Raw genomic sequence first — 19416 nt, forward strand, 5'->3', positions numbered from 1 at the left:
TAGGATCATAACTGGGTGGTGGACCATGCAAAATATAACATATATCACGAGTGTGTCCAGGCTTATGACAATGACTACACTTGGATCGAGGTTTCCCAAAACGCCCTCCTCCTCGCCGATTCTCCATAGATTGATATGTACGCTTTTCAAAGGTTTGAGATGCAAGAATAGATGAGTCAACAGTGGGTGATGAAACTACCTTGTGACTGGGAGGTGCCGCAAGACGAAGGAGACGAGAGAATAATTCATCGATTGTAGGAACTGTAGGGCTAGCTAAAATCTGATCACGTACAGAATCATGATCAGGAGGAAGTCCAGCAAGAGTAAGAACTAGAAACAATGTTTGTCTGTGTTCTTGTTGTTTTTCCACATTCGTAGTAACTGGCATTAATGTGTCAAATTCCTCCATGACTGCCTGTACCTGTCCTAAGTAAGTAGACATATCGGATTCTTGTTTCTTTAAGTTGGTCAATCGAGATATCACATCATAGAATCGAGATATGTCATTAGTGTATAAAGCACGAGCCTTTTCCCAAACTGTATAACACGTCTGGAATGGGCGAAACAAGGGCATCAACTTGAAATCAATAGAACGCCATAGGAGACTACATAATTGAGCATCTACTTTCTCCCATTGTGCTTTGGCTTTTGCATCTTCCTCACTAGTCTTTGCCTTTACATCTACCTCATAAGCCTTGTTCGTTAAGTGATCTTGGACACCTTGACCCTTGCACCACAACTCAACCGAGGAAGCCCAAGATAAATAGTTTGAACTTCCCAATAAAAGTTCTGAAGTGATTATAGGGCTAGAACTTCCAATCCCCATATTTTTGGAACCAAAAACATCACACCCAAAAGACATTATGCTAAATTTGTCTCGGAAAATTCAAATCTCGAAGAAAAGTCGCCGGAAACTGCCTGGAAATAGCTGGAACTCTAATTCCGGCGATCGGATCTGGTCAAAAACAGTATGGGCCTGGTCGGATTGGCTGGACGACCCCAACTGTCAAAAAAATCTCAAAAAAATATGATCAGAAAAGCCCTCACGCGCCGGCGCGTGAGACAGATCTCGCCGGAAACTGCCACCTCCGATAGGCGCGTGAGAGCGCGTGGGGTGGTGTTTTCCGGTGGTTTTGGCTGGGGTTTGGTCGCGGGGGCTTTCCGAGCCTCGTGGTGGTGTTGGTTTTCGCACAACACCCACAGAAAGAAAAAAGTATAACAAAATCAGACCCAACAGTCACCGGAAATTGACATAGACATACGGTGACTTGTTTGTTCTCACCAATGCTCTGATACCATGTGAGAAATATATACGAAAAATATTATTGAATTGTGTATCTAAATAGTTACATTGAGACCCTATTTATAGACACTACATTGGAATCCTTTTCCAACTAGGATTCCTATTCTTATTCCTATTCCTATTCCTATTCTTATTTCTATTCTAAGTAGGAAATACTTATTTCTATTCTAACAGATCCCTCCAAAGAGTAGCCACTAATTTTGATTTGAACTAATGATGCTAAATCTGGCAAGACCACCACACAAAAAGGCAAAAGCTCTAGTCTACAAAAGGAGCTAACGATAAATGAGTCATCTAACCAAAAAGCAGGTTTACCAGACGGTGACATAAATAGAACCAGTTTGCCCACCAAAACGTTAACCTGTCTGTTTTTTTGAGCCTCAACTGCTTTAAACTGTATTTCCCGCCCCCATGTATCAACTAGTGGTGTGTTTTCCATAACAGCGCACCTCAGAGCTCAGTGTACCAATCTAGAACCTTAGTGCTAATCTAAAACCTTTTTGCTCTTCTATTTAAAAAAGAGATTAAAAGATGCTACATCGTTGGCTCACGGATGAGGCAAAGAAAAAGATGCAACCAAGATCCATTTATGAGCATCCACAGAGAATTAACTGCCAGAACAATGGCAACAAATACCACGCTTGCAGAATAAAATTCTTACGAAACAAGATCCTTAAACTTCTCATCATGAAAATCCAAAAACGTAATCAAGAAACCAAAGGATAAATAAAAAATATGTATAAACCCTGCCACAAAGTTCATACCTGTGACAAGGTGATCAAGAAAGAAGAAAAAAGAAATATTAAAGCTAACCAGCAAATCATTAATACTTACGATCAGTGAATCGATGAATGAACAGGCTCGGATCCACAGGTTTTTGAACAATTGGGTGGTCTTCAAGGTGTAGAATCTTGCAAAGCTGTAAGAATACAGCTCCTAATACATACCTGCATTTAGTAAGAGAACAGGTTTCAATTATGATAATAAAGATAGTGATTGGGTAAATGTTTTTCCAACTGTCCAACTTTAGGTATAACCCTTCATGAATGACCTAAAGACAATAGGACTTGCTTAGAGTAGAAAACTGTTCTAGATTAGTAACAAGGCATTGTACTAAGAAACCTCCATAATTAACAATATGTTAAGTTATTAATATGCAAACGGTCACCTAGATTCTTCCGATGAGGAAAGGAAACTTGTCGAAGTAGGGAGTTAAGAGGTACTGCAGCAAGGGAGAAACTGCCCTCAAATTCAAAAGCCAATCAGTCACGCTGAGGATTATTCAAGAGTACATTTGGAAGGGTAGTTTTTTTGAGGAAGATATTTGGAAGGGTTGTTTTTTGATGAAGATATTTGAAAGGGTTGTTTTTAGATGAAGATATTTGGAAGGGTTATAAAGCATATACCCTTTTCATGAAGATTTTTGGAAGGGTTGTAAATCATATACCCTTTTCATGAAGATTTTTGGAAGGGTTGTAAAGCATATAATCCAGCAACTTTCTCAAAAGTCAATTCCTTTTCTGTCTTAAATTTCCTTCCCGCTAAAAAAGAAGATCTCCTTTATCTTTCACAAATCCAACACTGGGTACAACTTCACACAAGGCTGCTTTCATATCTAGCTAAACATGAAGCAAGATTTCTGTAATTTACTCTAACCGCACAAGATTCACACATGAGATCTAGTTCACAATATAACTACAAGAAGGAGCTAAGGGGTAAATACTAAGCAGAATATCATAATACTGAATAGGATAATAAAAATTCCTGTCCTAAAGGGAAACCATTAAGTTCTTGCTCGAGATTACTGATCCAAAGTGTTACATCAAAACAAAAATGAAGCTTACGTACACATTTATCCTCAAGTACTCAGAAAAGTCAATGAGTAGGAATGGCTTTTTGTTCTCCCTGCAAGAAAAACAAACATAAAGAAACCCCAATTGGTAACTAGTAAAGTAGCTTGAACCAAGGAAATACATTAGAGGATTTAATCAAAACGATTACTTTCCTTGTTACTCTTTCTACTTACGTACTAAAGAAAACTGTGTTGGTTTGGTATCCTCCATGCTGCAGAATACAGTTGATAGATTCATTCACAATTAACCAGGTCAAGTTTATAATGTTTAAGTTCTTTCACTTAGCCACCATATTAATTAGTTCCACTATCAGCACAGAATTCAGGTCAACATTTAAAGCATGTTTTTTCTTGGATACTTACACTCAATGAATAATCGTATGCAGACAACATATAACTCACAAGTAGAGGGATCAAACCTACATGTTTTAATTAATTGAGAGTTAAATATGCTTAGTCATATATCACAAGGACCAAAACGAGAACTTGTCAATATTTGAAGGACCAAAAGAGCAAATTTCCCTAAAATCAAATAACTGATTATACTTATAGAACTGCTAAAACCACTCACTCTAAAATCAAACCACTATAACCGAAATATGGGATTCTCATATGCAGGTGGGTTGTTCCTGTGTTTTACAAAATCAATGTTCTCTTTTTGTTTCAACCACTGATGCACAGACGACATGATTCACGTCAACCTGCCTACATGTCAAGCTTCATTACAAGTTATCCCACTTCTTTTTTCCCTTAGGGAACAAATAATATTTTGAAAAAGAATATCATAAAACACGATCTCTCACCTACATGCAATGTAAAGACAAGCAGCTTGAACTTGCTCTTTCCTACGCCCCCTTGTGAAACTCTTTTCAACTGCTATCTGAAAGGAACAGATTCAGAAATAGAATGATATATCCTACTAGTAGAGGTATGATCCAAGCATAATGAATCATACCGTATAGAAGGACAAAGCTGGACGAGCTATTGAATCACCACCATCAATTCCTAGCCCATAAAGCATACCCTCTATACCCTCATATGCTGCAGGAAGGGGAAGACAAAAAAAATGCATCAGCCAGAACTTCATACTTAAAAATCATATTGACACCATACTTGATCTTCTCTTTGGTGTCAAAATGATTTTTTAATTTTTTTAAATTTCAAAATAAATAAATCATATTGACACCAAAGAGAAGATTAATGTATTGTCAAGCCCAATATGTGCTACATAGCTTGTGCACCTCTTAGTGTAGTGTTACAACATCATATTAACCAGATTAATCGACAATATGATAGGCCTAGTCAGTGTTTTGCTATAATAGCTACATAAACTAGCACTCTAAGTGCAGTGCTGCACTTGGCCCATCAACAAAACCTCTTATGTTGACATATCAGGAGAGAGTTGTGACCAATCAACAAGAACACAACATTCATTGTTGAGCTATACAATTAGTTGATTTTGACACAATTAGACAGTTCCTTAACTGGAAGACTTTCAAAAATAGTTCCACGTGAATGCCTATAATGACAATGAGCAGCACATCACCAATCTTACAGGAAACTAGAATTCAAGTCTCACATTAACACAAAAATACTAACTAAACTATGAATGTAACGTTTATGATGTTAATAATACAGACCAAATCTGATGCAAAGGAAATGCAACTGTACTCTAGAAAGTCATACAACTTCCACTGAAAATCAAGAACTAGATCAGCAAAAATTGTCTAATTTCCCTAATAGAATCAATCAATCATTCAGCAGAAAAGGAAAATTTTAGAAGTCATACGAATAGGTACAGTAAGCATAACGCATTGTGAGGAAACAACAATCAGAGATATCTAGGATACCTTCTTTTAGTGTTCTTTCACGTGAAACTGAATAATTACTTTGGATAGTGCTCACCCTGCTTCCTGACAATTGGCTCTATAAATGATTTAAGTTAGTCTTGATAGAATACAAATCAAAAAAACATAGTGTACAAATAACCATACATATAGCCTGTTCAACAATACTGTTTTGAAGAAATAGAACTATTAATAAAGGTAAGGAACTACCCATAAAATTTATCCAGTTTTATTTCTCAAAAGAACTTACCCAATTTTAAATTATTTTGAGCGCAACCCATAAAAATCTAAGCGGGTTAACGGGTCCTTTGTTTTTGGACTCATTTTGACATCCCTAGTTTTCACTCATTTCATAACATTCACAGACCACTACAGCCACATACTAATAAAGAAAGGGGTTATCAGCAGTCACATGCTTATAAAGAAAAAGGTTGTCAGCAGTCAGATGTCCTCAGTCTTCCTCATGAAATGTCCTCTATTTTCTAAACAGTGCTCACATTGCCCCTTGAAAACTCTATTTTAACAATTAATAACAATGTTTAAGAGAGATTAATCACACCATCAAAGCTATCTAGGATTGAATCTTAGGGAAGGAAAACAAACTGTCTAAAACATAGCAACCCATATGCATCAAGAAGGAGAAGAAAGAAAGAACTAACCTGTCCAGAAGCATTCTTGACGAAAGTGGGCTCAATAGAAAAATTATCTTCTTCAAGTACTTTTCCACAGAAGGAACAACATCTATAATGTAATGGAATGAAGCATCTTAGAATGAAACATATATACATAAATGAAGCATCTTAGAATAAATAAACCATATACATAAAGTAAAATGAAGGAGAGGAGTATTATAATGAAGAAGAATTCTAGGTCATGTAGCTTACATTTTACCCTCCACATCTTTAGTCGGCTTGTCCTGTGCACAATTAACACACCACACCATGCTCAAAGTAACCTGAATCAACTCAAACAATACACCATCTTGTGAAAAATTGTTGAAAGTCGTCTTGAAGTTTCAAACTATAATTGTCAAGACCCAAATTAGGTCTGTGACCGGCTCTAAGGGGAAAGAATCCCAAAGCAAGCCTTAATATAAGAAAATCGGGTAGAGTTTCTTTTGTTTTTGGGCCTATCCAATTTCTCCCTGTCATAGAAATCAACAATACAGCTAATAACATCTCTAACTCATGACCCAATATCCATCAACAATTCAATCGCCACACAATTATACCAATTCTTCTCCCATTACGAATAGAAGTTTAAAACTAGTCATTTGGCTACAATACGAAGGAATAATCATGAATCTAATAAAGGACTGACAAATGGAGCAACTCAAAGAGTTTAAAAAAAAAAAAAACATAGCAATTCGATAAATCTCTTGCCACGCGAAGCAATGCGGGGTTCACCAGATGCTACCAAATCACTCTCTAGTTAATGAAATCCTCATCAATACCACTTGAGTTCTCCGTAAAAACATTTAGCAAGGAGTGAGACGCTAGCTCAGTGAGTAATAACACTTAACCACAACCATTTCAATGAGGGACAAGTCTCAAAACATGCTAGTATGATAGTCAAAATGATGTAATCAATGCCTTTTCAGAAACGGTAATAATATTCAATCTTATTTGTCTTATGTAAGCAAAATAAATATGAACTTTTAGGAATAAACTCAGGAAAACACTTTCATATCAAATCTTATATTTGGGAGGTTTCCAAGGATGAATCATGTAATCAGTGTGGCCTTCTTCTTCAAGAAGTAACCAATAACAATGAACTCCTCATAAGAAGTTAAATATTCATATCGGTAGATCCCTACTTGAGGGATATCGATAACGGTACACTAGTTCTACCTTCCCACTAGCAAGGGCTTTATCGGTAATCTGTAACTAAAAGGTTCACCCGGTCTAACGAACCCCCCATTAGCTACAGGATCCATCAAGGTCTACCCTCGTTTATAATTTTCTTTGTAAATAGTAGAAACATTTCAAAATGTTATAAGACATTTAAGTTCTTATCAAACCATAGTATATAAAACTTTTATCAAAAACACATGTCAAAATATTATTTCTCAAGTAAGTATCAATAAACGTGTCTTCTAAAAATGAGTTCATCTTCAAATAACTATTTCGATATCATATCAATTAAAAGACTTATCCCATATGCAAGTTCAAAACATTTCAGTAAATCACTCCCTTTGTAAGCCATGTATAAATCATGAAAGTTATAAACACAAATTATGGTAAGATTACTAGTCATAGTACTCGTGTTGAAATACCTAACTTTGTCACCTCTAGCAACCTGTATGCCCTCCCTTCAATCAATCTATAATCACATCACATCGATCTCGTGTTGAAATCTCGTTTAAGCTAATTCATAATAAATTTAGAATACCCAACCCATGGGATGTCATGGTTGATTCTCACTTCGTCCAACTATATTTACTCATACTTTGAGTAATTCAATTAGCCCATTATATTACCAACTTACCAGATCCTTATTCCATTCAAAGTTCTTTCCAAAATTATTCAAATTTGTGCTTTAAACAACCAAAATTGTCTTGCTGCTCAATCTCTTTTCGTTGTTGTATGTCGAAATACAACAATTTACATTCCAATCATTAAATGCCCTCCCCGTTCGGGAAAATTTAACAAATTTTTCTATTTCTTAAATTCATGTTTGATTACTCTCAACCCAATTGTATAGCCATAGAATATATAAATCAAATCTATAAACTAAGTTTAGGAACTTACCTTTCTCTTCTGCTTCTCTCTTTACTTATGAATCAAAGTCTTGAATTTTTTTTTCCTTTCTTCGTTCATTCACTGGAGAACAAGAAGAGTTCTTTTTTTTTTGTTCTTTTTAGTTACTGCTGCGTAAATGGGAGGAGGAAGGCTGAACGGATTCAGCAGTCATGAAGCCCTCTTTTTTGCACGTGAGAGGGGGCTAAAGCAGAGCGTATCCAGGATTTTGAGATGAGTATTATTACAAAAAGGTGGATTTAAGATATAAATTTGATCGGTTTAACATTTAGATTCTTATCACTAAAAATAATTAAAATTTTAAAATTATAGGTCCAAAGTTATTTTTACCTATTTAAACCACTTAGAGAGGCGTTACCCAAATTTAAAAAGGAAAGTAAAACGAGATAAATACAAGATTCAAGTTTTTAACCTCACTTAGAGAGGTGCACCCAATCATAATCGCACGCTATGATACTTCAAGTGTGGGTTCACAATCTATATTTAAATCTTTTTAAAAAAATATAACACTTCTATATATGATTTCAGGAGAGGAGCATGGATTCACGTGAACCCGGTGACCCCCTCCTGGATACGCCTCTGGGCTTAAAGCCCACTCCCCCTCCCTTTTTTTAACTAAAGCTAATGACTAAATTGCCCTAATTTAATACTTGGGTTTAATCATAGGGTATTACAATAATGGTCAGCATTACGCATATTCAGCAAGAAATTCATGCAGTGATGCAGAATGCAATTTCATATAAAAAATGTGAATTTATTAAAGGGACGTGATGGTGGACGTGATTTCTTTATTTGTAATAATCAGTTACATGCTAGGATTTAACAATCCTAACTCATATGATTTAAACCCCCCTAACTCGAGCACTTTTGGTTTACTTGAATCAGAGTCAAAAGTGTATAAAGCACCTGACACATCTAAGTGCCATTAGAGAGTGTATTAAACATGGATATTTGTCAACATCCAGTCGACTTAAAAGAACAAGATCAACAACAAAATGTCAAGCCAGATAATTGTCAATTCATCCACTGCAAACTCCATAAACATCTAACGAGGTACCAAAATAGCCAAGGTTTAGAATTATTAAGAACCTTTCATACCGCTTTTAATTAACTCAAGAGTCCAGACCAAGATGACCACTCAATGGAACCTCTATAACATAAAGTATATCCTGGAGGGAGGAGAAAATTGGGTATTCCTCAAAGTTTCAGTATTTTTTTTGCTCCTTGTTTCGGGTGCAAGCTAATTGTGTATGTGTGGGAGGGGGGGGGGGGGGGCGGAGGGGGGACATAAGAATAAAAAAAACTTAAATTAATACATGATCACTGAAAAGATTTCCTGAGGAACAAATTATTAGTTCATCCACTACTAATTCCATAAGCACCCAAAGAAGTATCAACAAAAAAGATTACATTTTTACAAGTATCTTAATAAACAAAGACTTCCGAGCAATATATCTACCCACTTAAACTTGAGTTACTTAAAATGTATCTCAAATATATAAAAGAAATTGTGGGTATTTCTAAAGTTCAAGTCTTTTTGTCTCCCTGTTTCGTGTGCAAGCTAATTGTAGGGTGAAAGAAAGAAAGAAAACGATAATTCTCTGGATTACAATTGAAAAATCAAAACACATAATGACTTTAAAGATATCCAGGAAGCTAATATTAGTTCATCCACTACAAATTCGATAAGCATGTCAACAAAAAAAGATTAAATTACAGTTCAAAAGTACCTTGATAAGCAGATACTTACTTCGGGGCAAGATGTATACCCAATTAAACTTTTTGATAGTGTATGGAAAAAGGAATTGTGGGTATTCCTCAAGTTCCAGTCTTTTATTCCTCCCTCTTCAGGGTATTAATCTGCGGTAAATTCTGATCACTTTTCCCAATTACTCTGTTATTTGGGGGAAACGATTCAAATAATTGTCTCTAAAACCGCTAAGCTCGACGGCTCCAACTGCCCAGTTTAGAATGGAGAAGGGATTGTACTTAGTGGGGGTCGGGTCGAGTCGAATCGGGTCGGGTATTTTCTTGCTAGTGCTGGTAAGGGTTAAGAGGGCAAACTACCAAGGTTGCAAAATAGTAAGCACAGTAAGAAAAGAGGAACAAATTAATAATAAAAAATTTCCCGAGGAACAAATTATTAGTTCATCCGCTACAAATTCCATAAGCACCCAAAGAAGTATCAACAAAAAAGATTACATTTTTACAAGTATCTTAATAAACAAAGACTTCCGAGCAATATATCTACCCAATTAAACTTGAGTTACTTAAAGTGTATCTCAACTATATAAAAGAAATTGTGGGTATTCCTAAAGTTCAAGTCTTTTTGCTCCATGTTTCGTGTGCAAGCTAATTGTAGGGTGAAAGAAAGAAAGAAAACGAAAATTCTCCGGATTACAATTGAAAAATCAAAACACATAATGACTTGAAAGATATCCAGGAAGCTAATATTAGTTCATCCACTACAAATTCGATAAGCATGTCAACAAAAAAAGATTAAATTACAGTTCAAAAGTACCTTGATAAACAGATACTTACTTTAGGGCAAGATGTATACCCAATCAAATTTTTTGATAGTGTATGGAAAAAGGAATTGTGGGTATTCCTCAAGTTTCAGTATTTTATTCCTCCCTCTTCAGGGTATTAATCTGCGGCAAATTTTGACCATTTTCCCCAATTACTCTGTTATTTGGGGGAAACGATTCAAATAACTGTCTCTAAAGCCGCTAAGCTCGACGGCTCCGACTGCCCAGTTTAGAATGGAGAAGGGATTGTACTTAGTGGGGGTCGGGTCGAGTCGAATCGGGTCGGGTATTTTCTTGCTAGTGCTGGTAAGGGTTAAGAGGACAAACTACCAATGATGCAAAACAGTAAGCACGGTAAGAAGAGAGGAACAAATTAATAATAAAAAATTTCCCGAGTAACAAATTATTAGTTCATCCGCTACAAATTCCATAAGCACCCAAAGAAGTATCAACAAAAAAGATTACATTTTTACAAGTATCTTAATAAACAAAGACTTCCGAGCAATATATCTACCCAATTAAACTTGAGTTACTTAAAGTGTATCTCAAATATATAAAAGAAATTGTGGGTATTCTTAAAGTTCAAGTCTTTTTGCTTCATGTTTCGTGTGCAAGCTAATTGTAGGGTGAAAGAAAGAAAGAAAACGAAAATTCTCTGGATTACAACTGAAAAATCAAAACACATAATGACTTAAAAGATATCCAGGAAGCTAATATTAGTTCATCCACTACAAATTCGATAAGCATGTCAACGAAAAAAGATTAAATTACAGTTCAAAAGTACCTTGATAAACAGATACTTACTTCAGGGCAAGATGTATACCCAATCAAACTTTTTGATAGTGTATGGAAAAAGGAATTGTGGGAATTCCTCAAGTTTCAGTCTTTTATTCCTCCCTCTTCAGGGTATTAATCTGTGGCAAATTCTGACCACTTTCCCCAATTACTCCGTTATTTGGGGGAAACGATTCAAATAACTGTCTCTAAAGCCGCTAAGCTCGACGGCTCCGACTGCCCAGTTTAGAATGGAGAAGGGATTGTACTTAGTGGGGGTCGGGTCGAGTCGAGTCGAATCGGGTCGGGTATTTTCTTGCTAGTGCTGGTAAGGGTTAAGAGGGCAAACTACCAAGGTTGCAAAACAGTAAGCACGGTAAGAAGACAGGAAGCTAGGGGATGCAAAATATTTAAATTTATAACATAAACTAGTAAATTACTCGCGCCTCGCGGGGGAATATAATATCACGGAATTTATAAAATAATATTTAAATCCGATCAGTCATTAAAACTAAAACACGATATTATCTTACATACAAGATTATGTAGTAACAAACATTAATAATGTAAAGAAAATTAACATTCTAACATCTTATCATTTATCCTTAATAACGTAAGCCTAAATTAATGACCATAAAAATACATATCAGGATCTGTAACATAAGCAATGGTGTCATTGAGCCACTCAACATAAGCAAAGTACACGAATATTTAATTGTGCAGAAGAAGAAGTGTTGTTTGTCAACAGGAGCAAAGTAGACGAATATTTAATTGTGCAGAAGAAGAAGTTCTGATTTTTGTTGTTATAAAATTAGAGAAAATCCCTCTATTTATAGACAACAAATAGTATGGTGAACAAATGTTTATTGTGCATTATAGGAAAGGTCACAACTGTAATGACCATCCTGGTCATTTCTGTGTCTTGCCTTCTGTGTGTCATTTAGAGAGTTCCTGTAGTGACCCCAAGTCATTTATGACTCCCCAAGTCATTTATGACTTGTTGGGACTGACAGTTCGGTCACCTGGTCGTTCGTTTGGTTTTGGTGCGAGTTTTTGTGTTTTGGAGCTTATGAACCTTGAACGATCATTTTCGATTAAAAGTTCAAGAAGATGACATCGAAATCTATTTCTGACGATTCCATCAGCTCCGGAAGGTTCATTTTAGGCTAGTAGCATGGTTAGCATGACTCCCGAGGTTTTCGGTGGGAATCGGTGCGATTAGGCGTTTTAACTTTAAGCCTAAGTTTGACTTTGGTCAACATTCTGAGTAAACGCACTCGGATGAGAATTTCGTCAACGCGGCAAGCTCTGGAATGTCAATTTTGGTCTAGATTGACCTTTCTTTTGTGTCTCGAGATTTCGATATTTTTCGGAGCTCTTTTGTGATTTTTGACTTAAATTAGCATTTGGGTGTGTGTCACGACCCGAGAGCACCCCCAAGTCGTAACATGCATATTCGACCTCTCGGAGGTCTCATACAAGCCCTTAGCATTCATCACATTAGATATGAAAAATAGTGCGGAATTAAAAACTCTTTAAATAAAATCCCATAAGACTTAAATGTCACTTTTAAAAACATCATTCAAAAGTACACAAGCGGAATACTAAGTCTCTTAGCCATCTTAGACATAAACGTGAAAACATACTAGGGACACGGCCCCTTTACAATCAAAAGAAGTCTATTAAGTCTATTACAAGAATCTTATCATAAAACTAGAATAGAAAAGTCTTGCCCTCGACATATGAGGACATACCACAAAATCTAGGAAGAACTTCAAATCCCAAGTTTACTACAAAACCCGCTCACTTGCCGGAACCTACACTTGTAGAAAATAGAGAAATATGGAATTAGCACAATTAAGTACTAAGTATGATGACCATGCAAATACATGCTAAAAAAAGGACATTTATTTGAAATATGTGCTTTCATGCCATTTTTGATAAAACCTTCATATCACAATTATAAGAGACACATTTCAAGTCATCATCCACATATAAGACAATACCCACATAATAGACATACTCAACTAGTACCAATGTACAATACATGAATATAATTGACAAGTAAGCATTTTCATCATTTCATGACCTTTATCTCAAGTTACCCAAAGCCACACTTAAGTGAAACATGAAGTGACCGCCCATACAATCTCTTTATATACACCTAAGTGTTCCTAAAGGTTACCATAGATAAGGAATGTACCATTACAATATAACATGCTAAGTCAAAATTCTTTAATGAACCACTTTAGGAGACATTTAAGCACATAATGGGACTTTCACATAATAGTCATTAGACTTAGGGAACTCACTTTAGTATCTTCAAAGCCTACTCGTGCCATGTGTAGATAGCATCCCATACTACTACCTACACGTTATAGAACCTATCCAATAACTAGAATGCACATCCCACATGATGGGAATAGGCATAACCGACATAGACCATACTAGCTAGGCATGGAATCCGGAGTCTATCCTACTCCATGGAGGTTGTTCTACTTGCCAAAGGTAGAACTAGTAAGCAACCCATGTAGGCACATGGTTTAGGGGATGTCCAAGGAAGTTCATTGTGCCTAATCTCATACTCAACTAGGCCACCTTCCTAACCACATCCACTCGGTGCTAGCCTTGTTTCCCATAGAGTATTCAATCACATATGTACTTAGAGAGGGTTCCTTTTCTAGTTCAACCAACTCATAGTACCTCTTCCCAAGAAAGGCCCCATTTCTTAGTCATGGCCAATCAAGGTTCATAAGGATAGCTCATTGACTTTTTTAGATAAGGATTTTCATGTCGTTCCGGCTCCATCCATCTCTAAGTCTATCATCTCACTCAAGAAGGGAACTTCGCCCTAAGGCCCATCCTTCAAGGTTATACATTTACTTAGGAAAGCTAGACTTATGAAAGGGCACCATTTCTTAGTTTTGCCGATTCAAGTCTTAGCCTAGAATTCCTCTTTTAGCATTTATAGAAAGGGCACCATTTCTTAGTTCTAGCCCACTTCACACATTCATGCATTCAAGACTTTAAGTAACAAGGAGGGACACTTTAGTCTACCAACCAAGTCACAACATTATCATCTAAGGATACTTCATAATCCAACATCATTTCATATATATACATCATGAGAAAATCATACTTTAAATCACAATGCTATCCACTTTACATAGGATCATCACAAGATCACGTAAACTCATTCACATCATACCTTCACACATAAAGCTTCACATAAAACTTTACATATAGCTTCATATAGGACTTTACATATAGCCTCATTCATATATAATAATATAACAATACAATAACACTCATATAATGCCCTTCATGGCCTCAATTCACAATAATACAATATTCCAACATTATGCAATAACTTCCCCAATGCCTTCATGGCTACAATTCACAATAATACCACACAAGAACAAGATATAACACTTCCACCAAAGGTGGATTCACCCTACCAACAACAATCGTCACATATGGACATTTAAAGAGAACATACTTTTAATTACACTACAATAACACTTTGTACAAGATCACCTTATAACCATAAGAATACCTTCACATATTTACCTTCACATAGTACTATAACACTTCATAACTTGATAACACTTTAATTCAATAGATAATGCCTTCAAGGCTATATTCATAATACAATCCATAATTAAACACCTCCACCATAAGTGGATCAAACCAAGCAAGAACAATTATGTCAATAATATGAGATTAAATCAACTTACCATCCTCCAAAACCATCCTCAACATTAATCAATAGATATAGAAAATCATAAACATCAACAATACAATCTATTCTAAGCATAAATTCATCAATACCCAATCATTATCAACAAACCCATTTTGTAAGTCAAATATAGAAATTTGTGAAATCAAGGGTTCATGAGATTTTTCACTTGAAAACATCAATTTAATATCAACAATATCACAATCCATCATTTAAAACCATTTAATGCAAGAACCCTTGAGTAGAGTAAGAAATAAAAGTTTTTCATAACTTTTGAGAATTTGAAAACCCTTTGAAATTGGTTCTAAAGCGAAAACTAGCTTTAGATAAAGAGCCACCATACCTTAGTATTGAGAAAACCCACGAAAATTGATGCAAGAAACCTTCAATTCGAAACCCTAGCTCCAACTTGACCTTTGCCTTCAATGGTGTTCTTAGAGAGAACCCTTTTTTTTTTTTGAAGAATGAATTAAAACAAACCTTTTTTAAAGTTTTAATACCATATATAAAAATTAGAAATAATATAAAATATACCCACTTTTTAATTTAACTAAAATTAATATTTACGAAAATGCCCCTTAAATTTCCGGACGGACTCCTTGCCAACTGCCCAACTTTCAAAGGGCATAACTCGCTCATACGAACTCGGAATCGAGCAAACTCGGTGGCGTTGGAAAGATCGTTCCAAGGGCTTTCCAAACATAACTGGAACTACTCCTGGATCATCCTGATCTAGGAGTTATGACTGCTCAAAGTTGGTCAAAAACTCACTGATTTCCCACACTTAGCCAATTTCCAGATTCAGAACTTTTTTTCCAAAAGTGACTACTTCCAATTTCATAACTCCAATTTATGCTTAAGCTTTAAAAATTCATACGTTAGGCTCTAGTTTCACCTATCTATTTTTAGGGTCGCTACAGTGTGGGACCCACTTTTTGTCAAGATGACCTCGTATAGAAATTTTGACTGTGACATTGAGTTTGAAATATCAAATTTGGTATGGTTGCATATATCGTTTGCATGCACGGGGTTCTGAACGAGATCGGAGCACCCCGTCGGAGTTTTTAGTTTTTGAAAAATTTCAGAAAATCTGCTATAAAATGCAGATTCATCAGCAATATTTCCCAAACTTGAAACCCTCATAACTCTCTCATCTTTCATTCGAATTAGGCGATTCAAAGTGCGGGAGCTTCGTATTTTTGGTGGCTTCGCTATAGAGTTTTCGGAAGTTGTCGGGTACTCGTAGTTCGAGATAAATTTTGCGATAAAACTGACTAATGTACCCTTTTTCGAGCTTTTGTTTTTGGCATCCTTGTTTTGGTCATATCTCACTCATTTTATCTCGGTTTTGGGTGATTCGAAGTCCCACGTGTTGAGAATTGTCGTGGATTCGTCTTAGAGTGTTCAAGGAGTGATGGGCACCATTAGATCCTTGTAGATTTCGAGTTTAGATTGTTGCAATGTTTTCTTTTTAGTTGATTAAAGTGTGATTTTCTTGCTTGTTGATTTTTGCTGCGTTTTGAGCCCCTAATTGTGTTCCATTTTGGAACACAAGTTTGGGGTGCTGTTTAGGGTGTCATGAGCATGATTTGTGTTATTAATGACCCTTCTCTCTATGTGGAGTGTTTGCATGCTTAATTGTTATTTATTTGAAGTATGTTGGGCCTTAGTTTAGGTTTGACTAAGGCTTGGCTTAGAAATGCATGATTCAGATCCGATAGGCCTTAGTTTTGTCCCGACGTCGCTTGACCGGCTTAGATCCCTGTAGACTGGTGTAGCAGACTTGAGTCTGATAGTTTGGGCTTTAGCCAGGCGAAACGCTTGCTTCGACTATAGTTATTCTTATTTTCCCCAATGTTACGACTTCACGAGTTACGTCGGCGACACTAAGTCTGCTTCGCGACTAGAATTTGATTTTCGATTCGGTTCCAAGGACTTACATTGATTGGCTAAGTGTGGACGGCGTTCCATAGACATTTATGAGCGTGGATCGATTAAGACTCTTTCAGCAGCTACATTGGCACCTTTATAGAGCATTCGATTTAAGGTCCGGGCTTTATTGCCCAGATACTTATATAGAGCATCCGGTTTAAAGTCCGGCCTCTATTGCCCAGATACTTATATAGAGCATCCGGTTAGAGTTCCGGCCTGAGTTACTTGATACTTGTGATTGGTTACTTGGGTACTTCTGGTAAGCATCGAGGTCCAGCCTCCGTACTGTTAGATTCTACTAATTGGGGTTGAGGTTCTGATTCGATGTTCGCCGTTCTTGGGTTCTTATATACAATTCTCTTTAATTATAGTTATTATATGTACTCGTCGGGTTTATGGGGATCCGTTCGGGTTTTTATTTAACTTGCGTACAAGTGTACCTTCTGGGCTTATGGGGGTCCAGTTAGGTGTAGTTAGCTTATAGATTACTTTAGTTAGTTCTTTCTACACTCGTGTGCATTCCATTGTTAGTTAGATTTTCGTTCTTGACTTCGGTTTGTGTTATTCCTTCTTTTCATATTGTCTTTACTTTTCAAGTTCAGTCGTCCAATGATGCCTACTGGGTACCTGTTGTTTTGGTACTCATGCTACGCTCTACATCTATTTCATGATGCAGGTCCGAGCACCAGTGGCCAGCGTTGATCCAGTTTGGAGTAGTCTGATCCGGAGACGGGGGTGAGCACACGGCATTTTGCACTATTTCAGTCTCCATCTGTGTATAACTGTATATAGACTTGTCTTTTACCTTTCGAGACAGTCCAGTCTCTGTGGTCCACTTTTGAGACTTGTACTCGTTTTGTTAGTAGCTCTGTACTAGTGACTTCCAGGTTCTGGGAGGGATCTTTATTTGTATATATGTTTTGGTTTGCTTCCGCCTGTTTATGTTGTTATCTTAAATTTTGCCTACTCTTGTTTAGTTTCTGCCCTCAAACCCATTACTTGTTATTCCGGGTTACGGGTTGGCTTACCTACTGGTGGGTTATAGTAGGTGTCATCATGATTCGAGGAATCGGGTCGTGACAACAACTATTTTAAAATGTTGCAACCCTTCGGAAAGGTCACAACATTTCATAAAAGTCACAAATTTTCATTAAAGTTGCAACTCTTCATTAAAGTCACAACTTTTCATAAAAGTCGCAACTCTTCATTAAAGTCACAACTATTTATAAAAGTCACAACTTTTCATGAAAGGGGAAGGCTAGTTTTGAAAATAAACAAATTAAAAGGGAATTAGGCGTACGGGGACCGTCGAAGAAGTGCCTCAACGCGCCGCAGCCACTACTTTGGCTCCTTTTATGCAATTATGAACTCCACAGAACTTTATCAATTCCAACGCAACTTATCCTTTTGGAGGCGGGCTTAGGGTTCTCTTTTATATATATACTAGTAAAATTACCCGCGCTTCGCGCGGGAATTTAATATCATGAAATTTATAAAATAATACTTAAAGCCTATCAGTCATTAAACTAAAACATTATATTATCTTACATACAAAATTACGTAGTAACAAACATTAATAATGTAAAGGAAATGAAAATTATTACGTCTCATCATTTATCCTTAAAGCATAAACCAATGATTGTGAAAATACATATCGCGATTTGTAACATAAGCAATGGTGTCAGTGAGCCACTCAACAGGAGCAAATTACACAAATATTTAATTGTGAAGAAGAAGAAGAGGTTCAGAATTTTCGTTGTTTTAAAATGAGAGGAAAACCCTCTATTTATAGACAACAAAGGGTAGTGTGAACAAATGTTTATTGCGCCTTATCAGAAATGTTACAACTATTTGGAAAAGTTGCAACCCCTCGGAAAGGTCACAACCTTTCATAAAAATCGCAACTCTTCATAAAAGTCGCAACTCTTCATTAAAGTTGCAATTTTTCATAAAAGTCATAACTTTTCATAAAAGTCGCAACTCTTCATTAAAGTCACAATTTTTCATAAAAGTCACAACTTTTCATAAATTTCACAACTTTTCATGAAAGGGAAGACTAGTTTTGTAAATAAATAAATTAAAAGGGAATTCTGGTTTGTAGTGACGCCACGTAGGCGGGCTTAAGGTTCTCTTATATATTTATATATATATACATACGATTTTATTGAAAATTATTAAATTAATTTTAATATGATATAATAGTACTTGATTTTAATATGATATAATAGTACCTGATTTTTATCACAAAGAAATCATTCTTCAAATAATGAACGGAACCTTACACTATATTAAATTAAATTAATTGTCTAATTAGATTACTTAATATTTAATCATAAAGAAACACTCTTTTTCATCCATTTTTTCCTATTTGAACTTCCACATTTGATATTATGGTATATAAACATTCATACTTAATCAATTGTTGCAAAAATATCTTTATTTTAATTTTTGATTAAAAAGTAGATATCTTTAGTTACTTCTCTACTTCGTATAGGTAAAATTATAAATATAATTAACAAAATTCTTTTTTCAACTTTATTTGAGATGTCAACCGATCTATCAATCGACATTTCTCACTTTTCTCCCAAGTAATGTAATATTTAATTTTTGACATTTATAAATTCTAAAAAAAATTCCATCAAGAATTCAAAAGAATAAAAAAAAGTTTTGATCGATCAACAG

At 35.8% G+C, this 19416-nt stretch overlaps 1 protein-coding gene across 3 annotated transcripts in view; it reads right to left on the reverse strand.

Annotated features, from left to right (window-relative positions):
* The window catches only part of LOC125819615 (transcription factor IIIB 60 kDa subunit), a 28762-nt gene extending 17529 nt beyond the window's left edge, over positions 1-11233 (reverse strand). The window contains exons 1-8 of one of the 3 annotated variants that reach the window (XM_049499083.1): positions 11074-11233; positions 5887-5957; positions 5662-5743; positions 5006-5081; positions 4111-4196; positions 3959-4035; positions 3152-3208; positions 2138-2250 (exon numbers count right to left, since the gene is read on the reverse strand). In XM_049499083.1, coding sequence (XP_049355040.1) covers positions 2138-2250; positions 3152-3208; positions 3959-4035; positions 4111-4196; positions 5006-5081; positions 5662-5743; positions 5887-5945 — 550 coding nt within the window. In that variant the 5' untranslated portion in view covers positions 5946-5957; positions 11074-11233. Of the gene's footprint in view, positions 1-2137; positions 2251-3151; positions 3209-3958; positions 4036-4110; positions 4197-5005; positions 5082-5661; positions 5744-5886; positions 6078-10282; positions 10319-11073 lie in introns of those variants that run through there. The other 2 variants (XM_049499091.1, XM_049499075.1) reach the window with 2 other exon arrangements.
* Between the last annotated feature and the right edge of the window lie 8183 nt (positions 11234-19416).

Source organism: Solanum verrucosum, unplaced genomic scaffold (assembly GCF_900185275.1).
Source record: "Solanum verrucosum unplaced genomic scaffold, falcon-dt-bn FXZP01000020.1, whole genome shotgun sequence".
In the NCBI taxonomy this organism is placed as follows: Eukaryota; Viridiplantae; Streptophyta; class Magnoliopsida; order Solanales; family Solanaceae; genus Solanum; species Solanum verrucosum.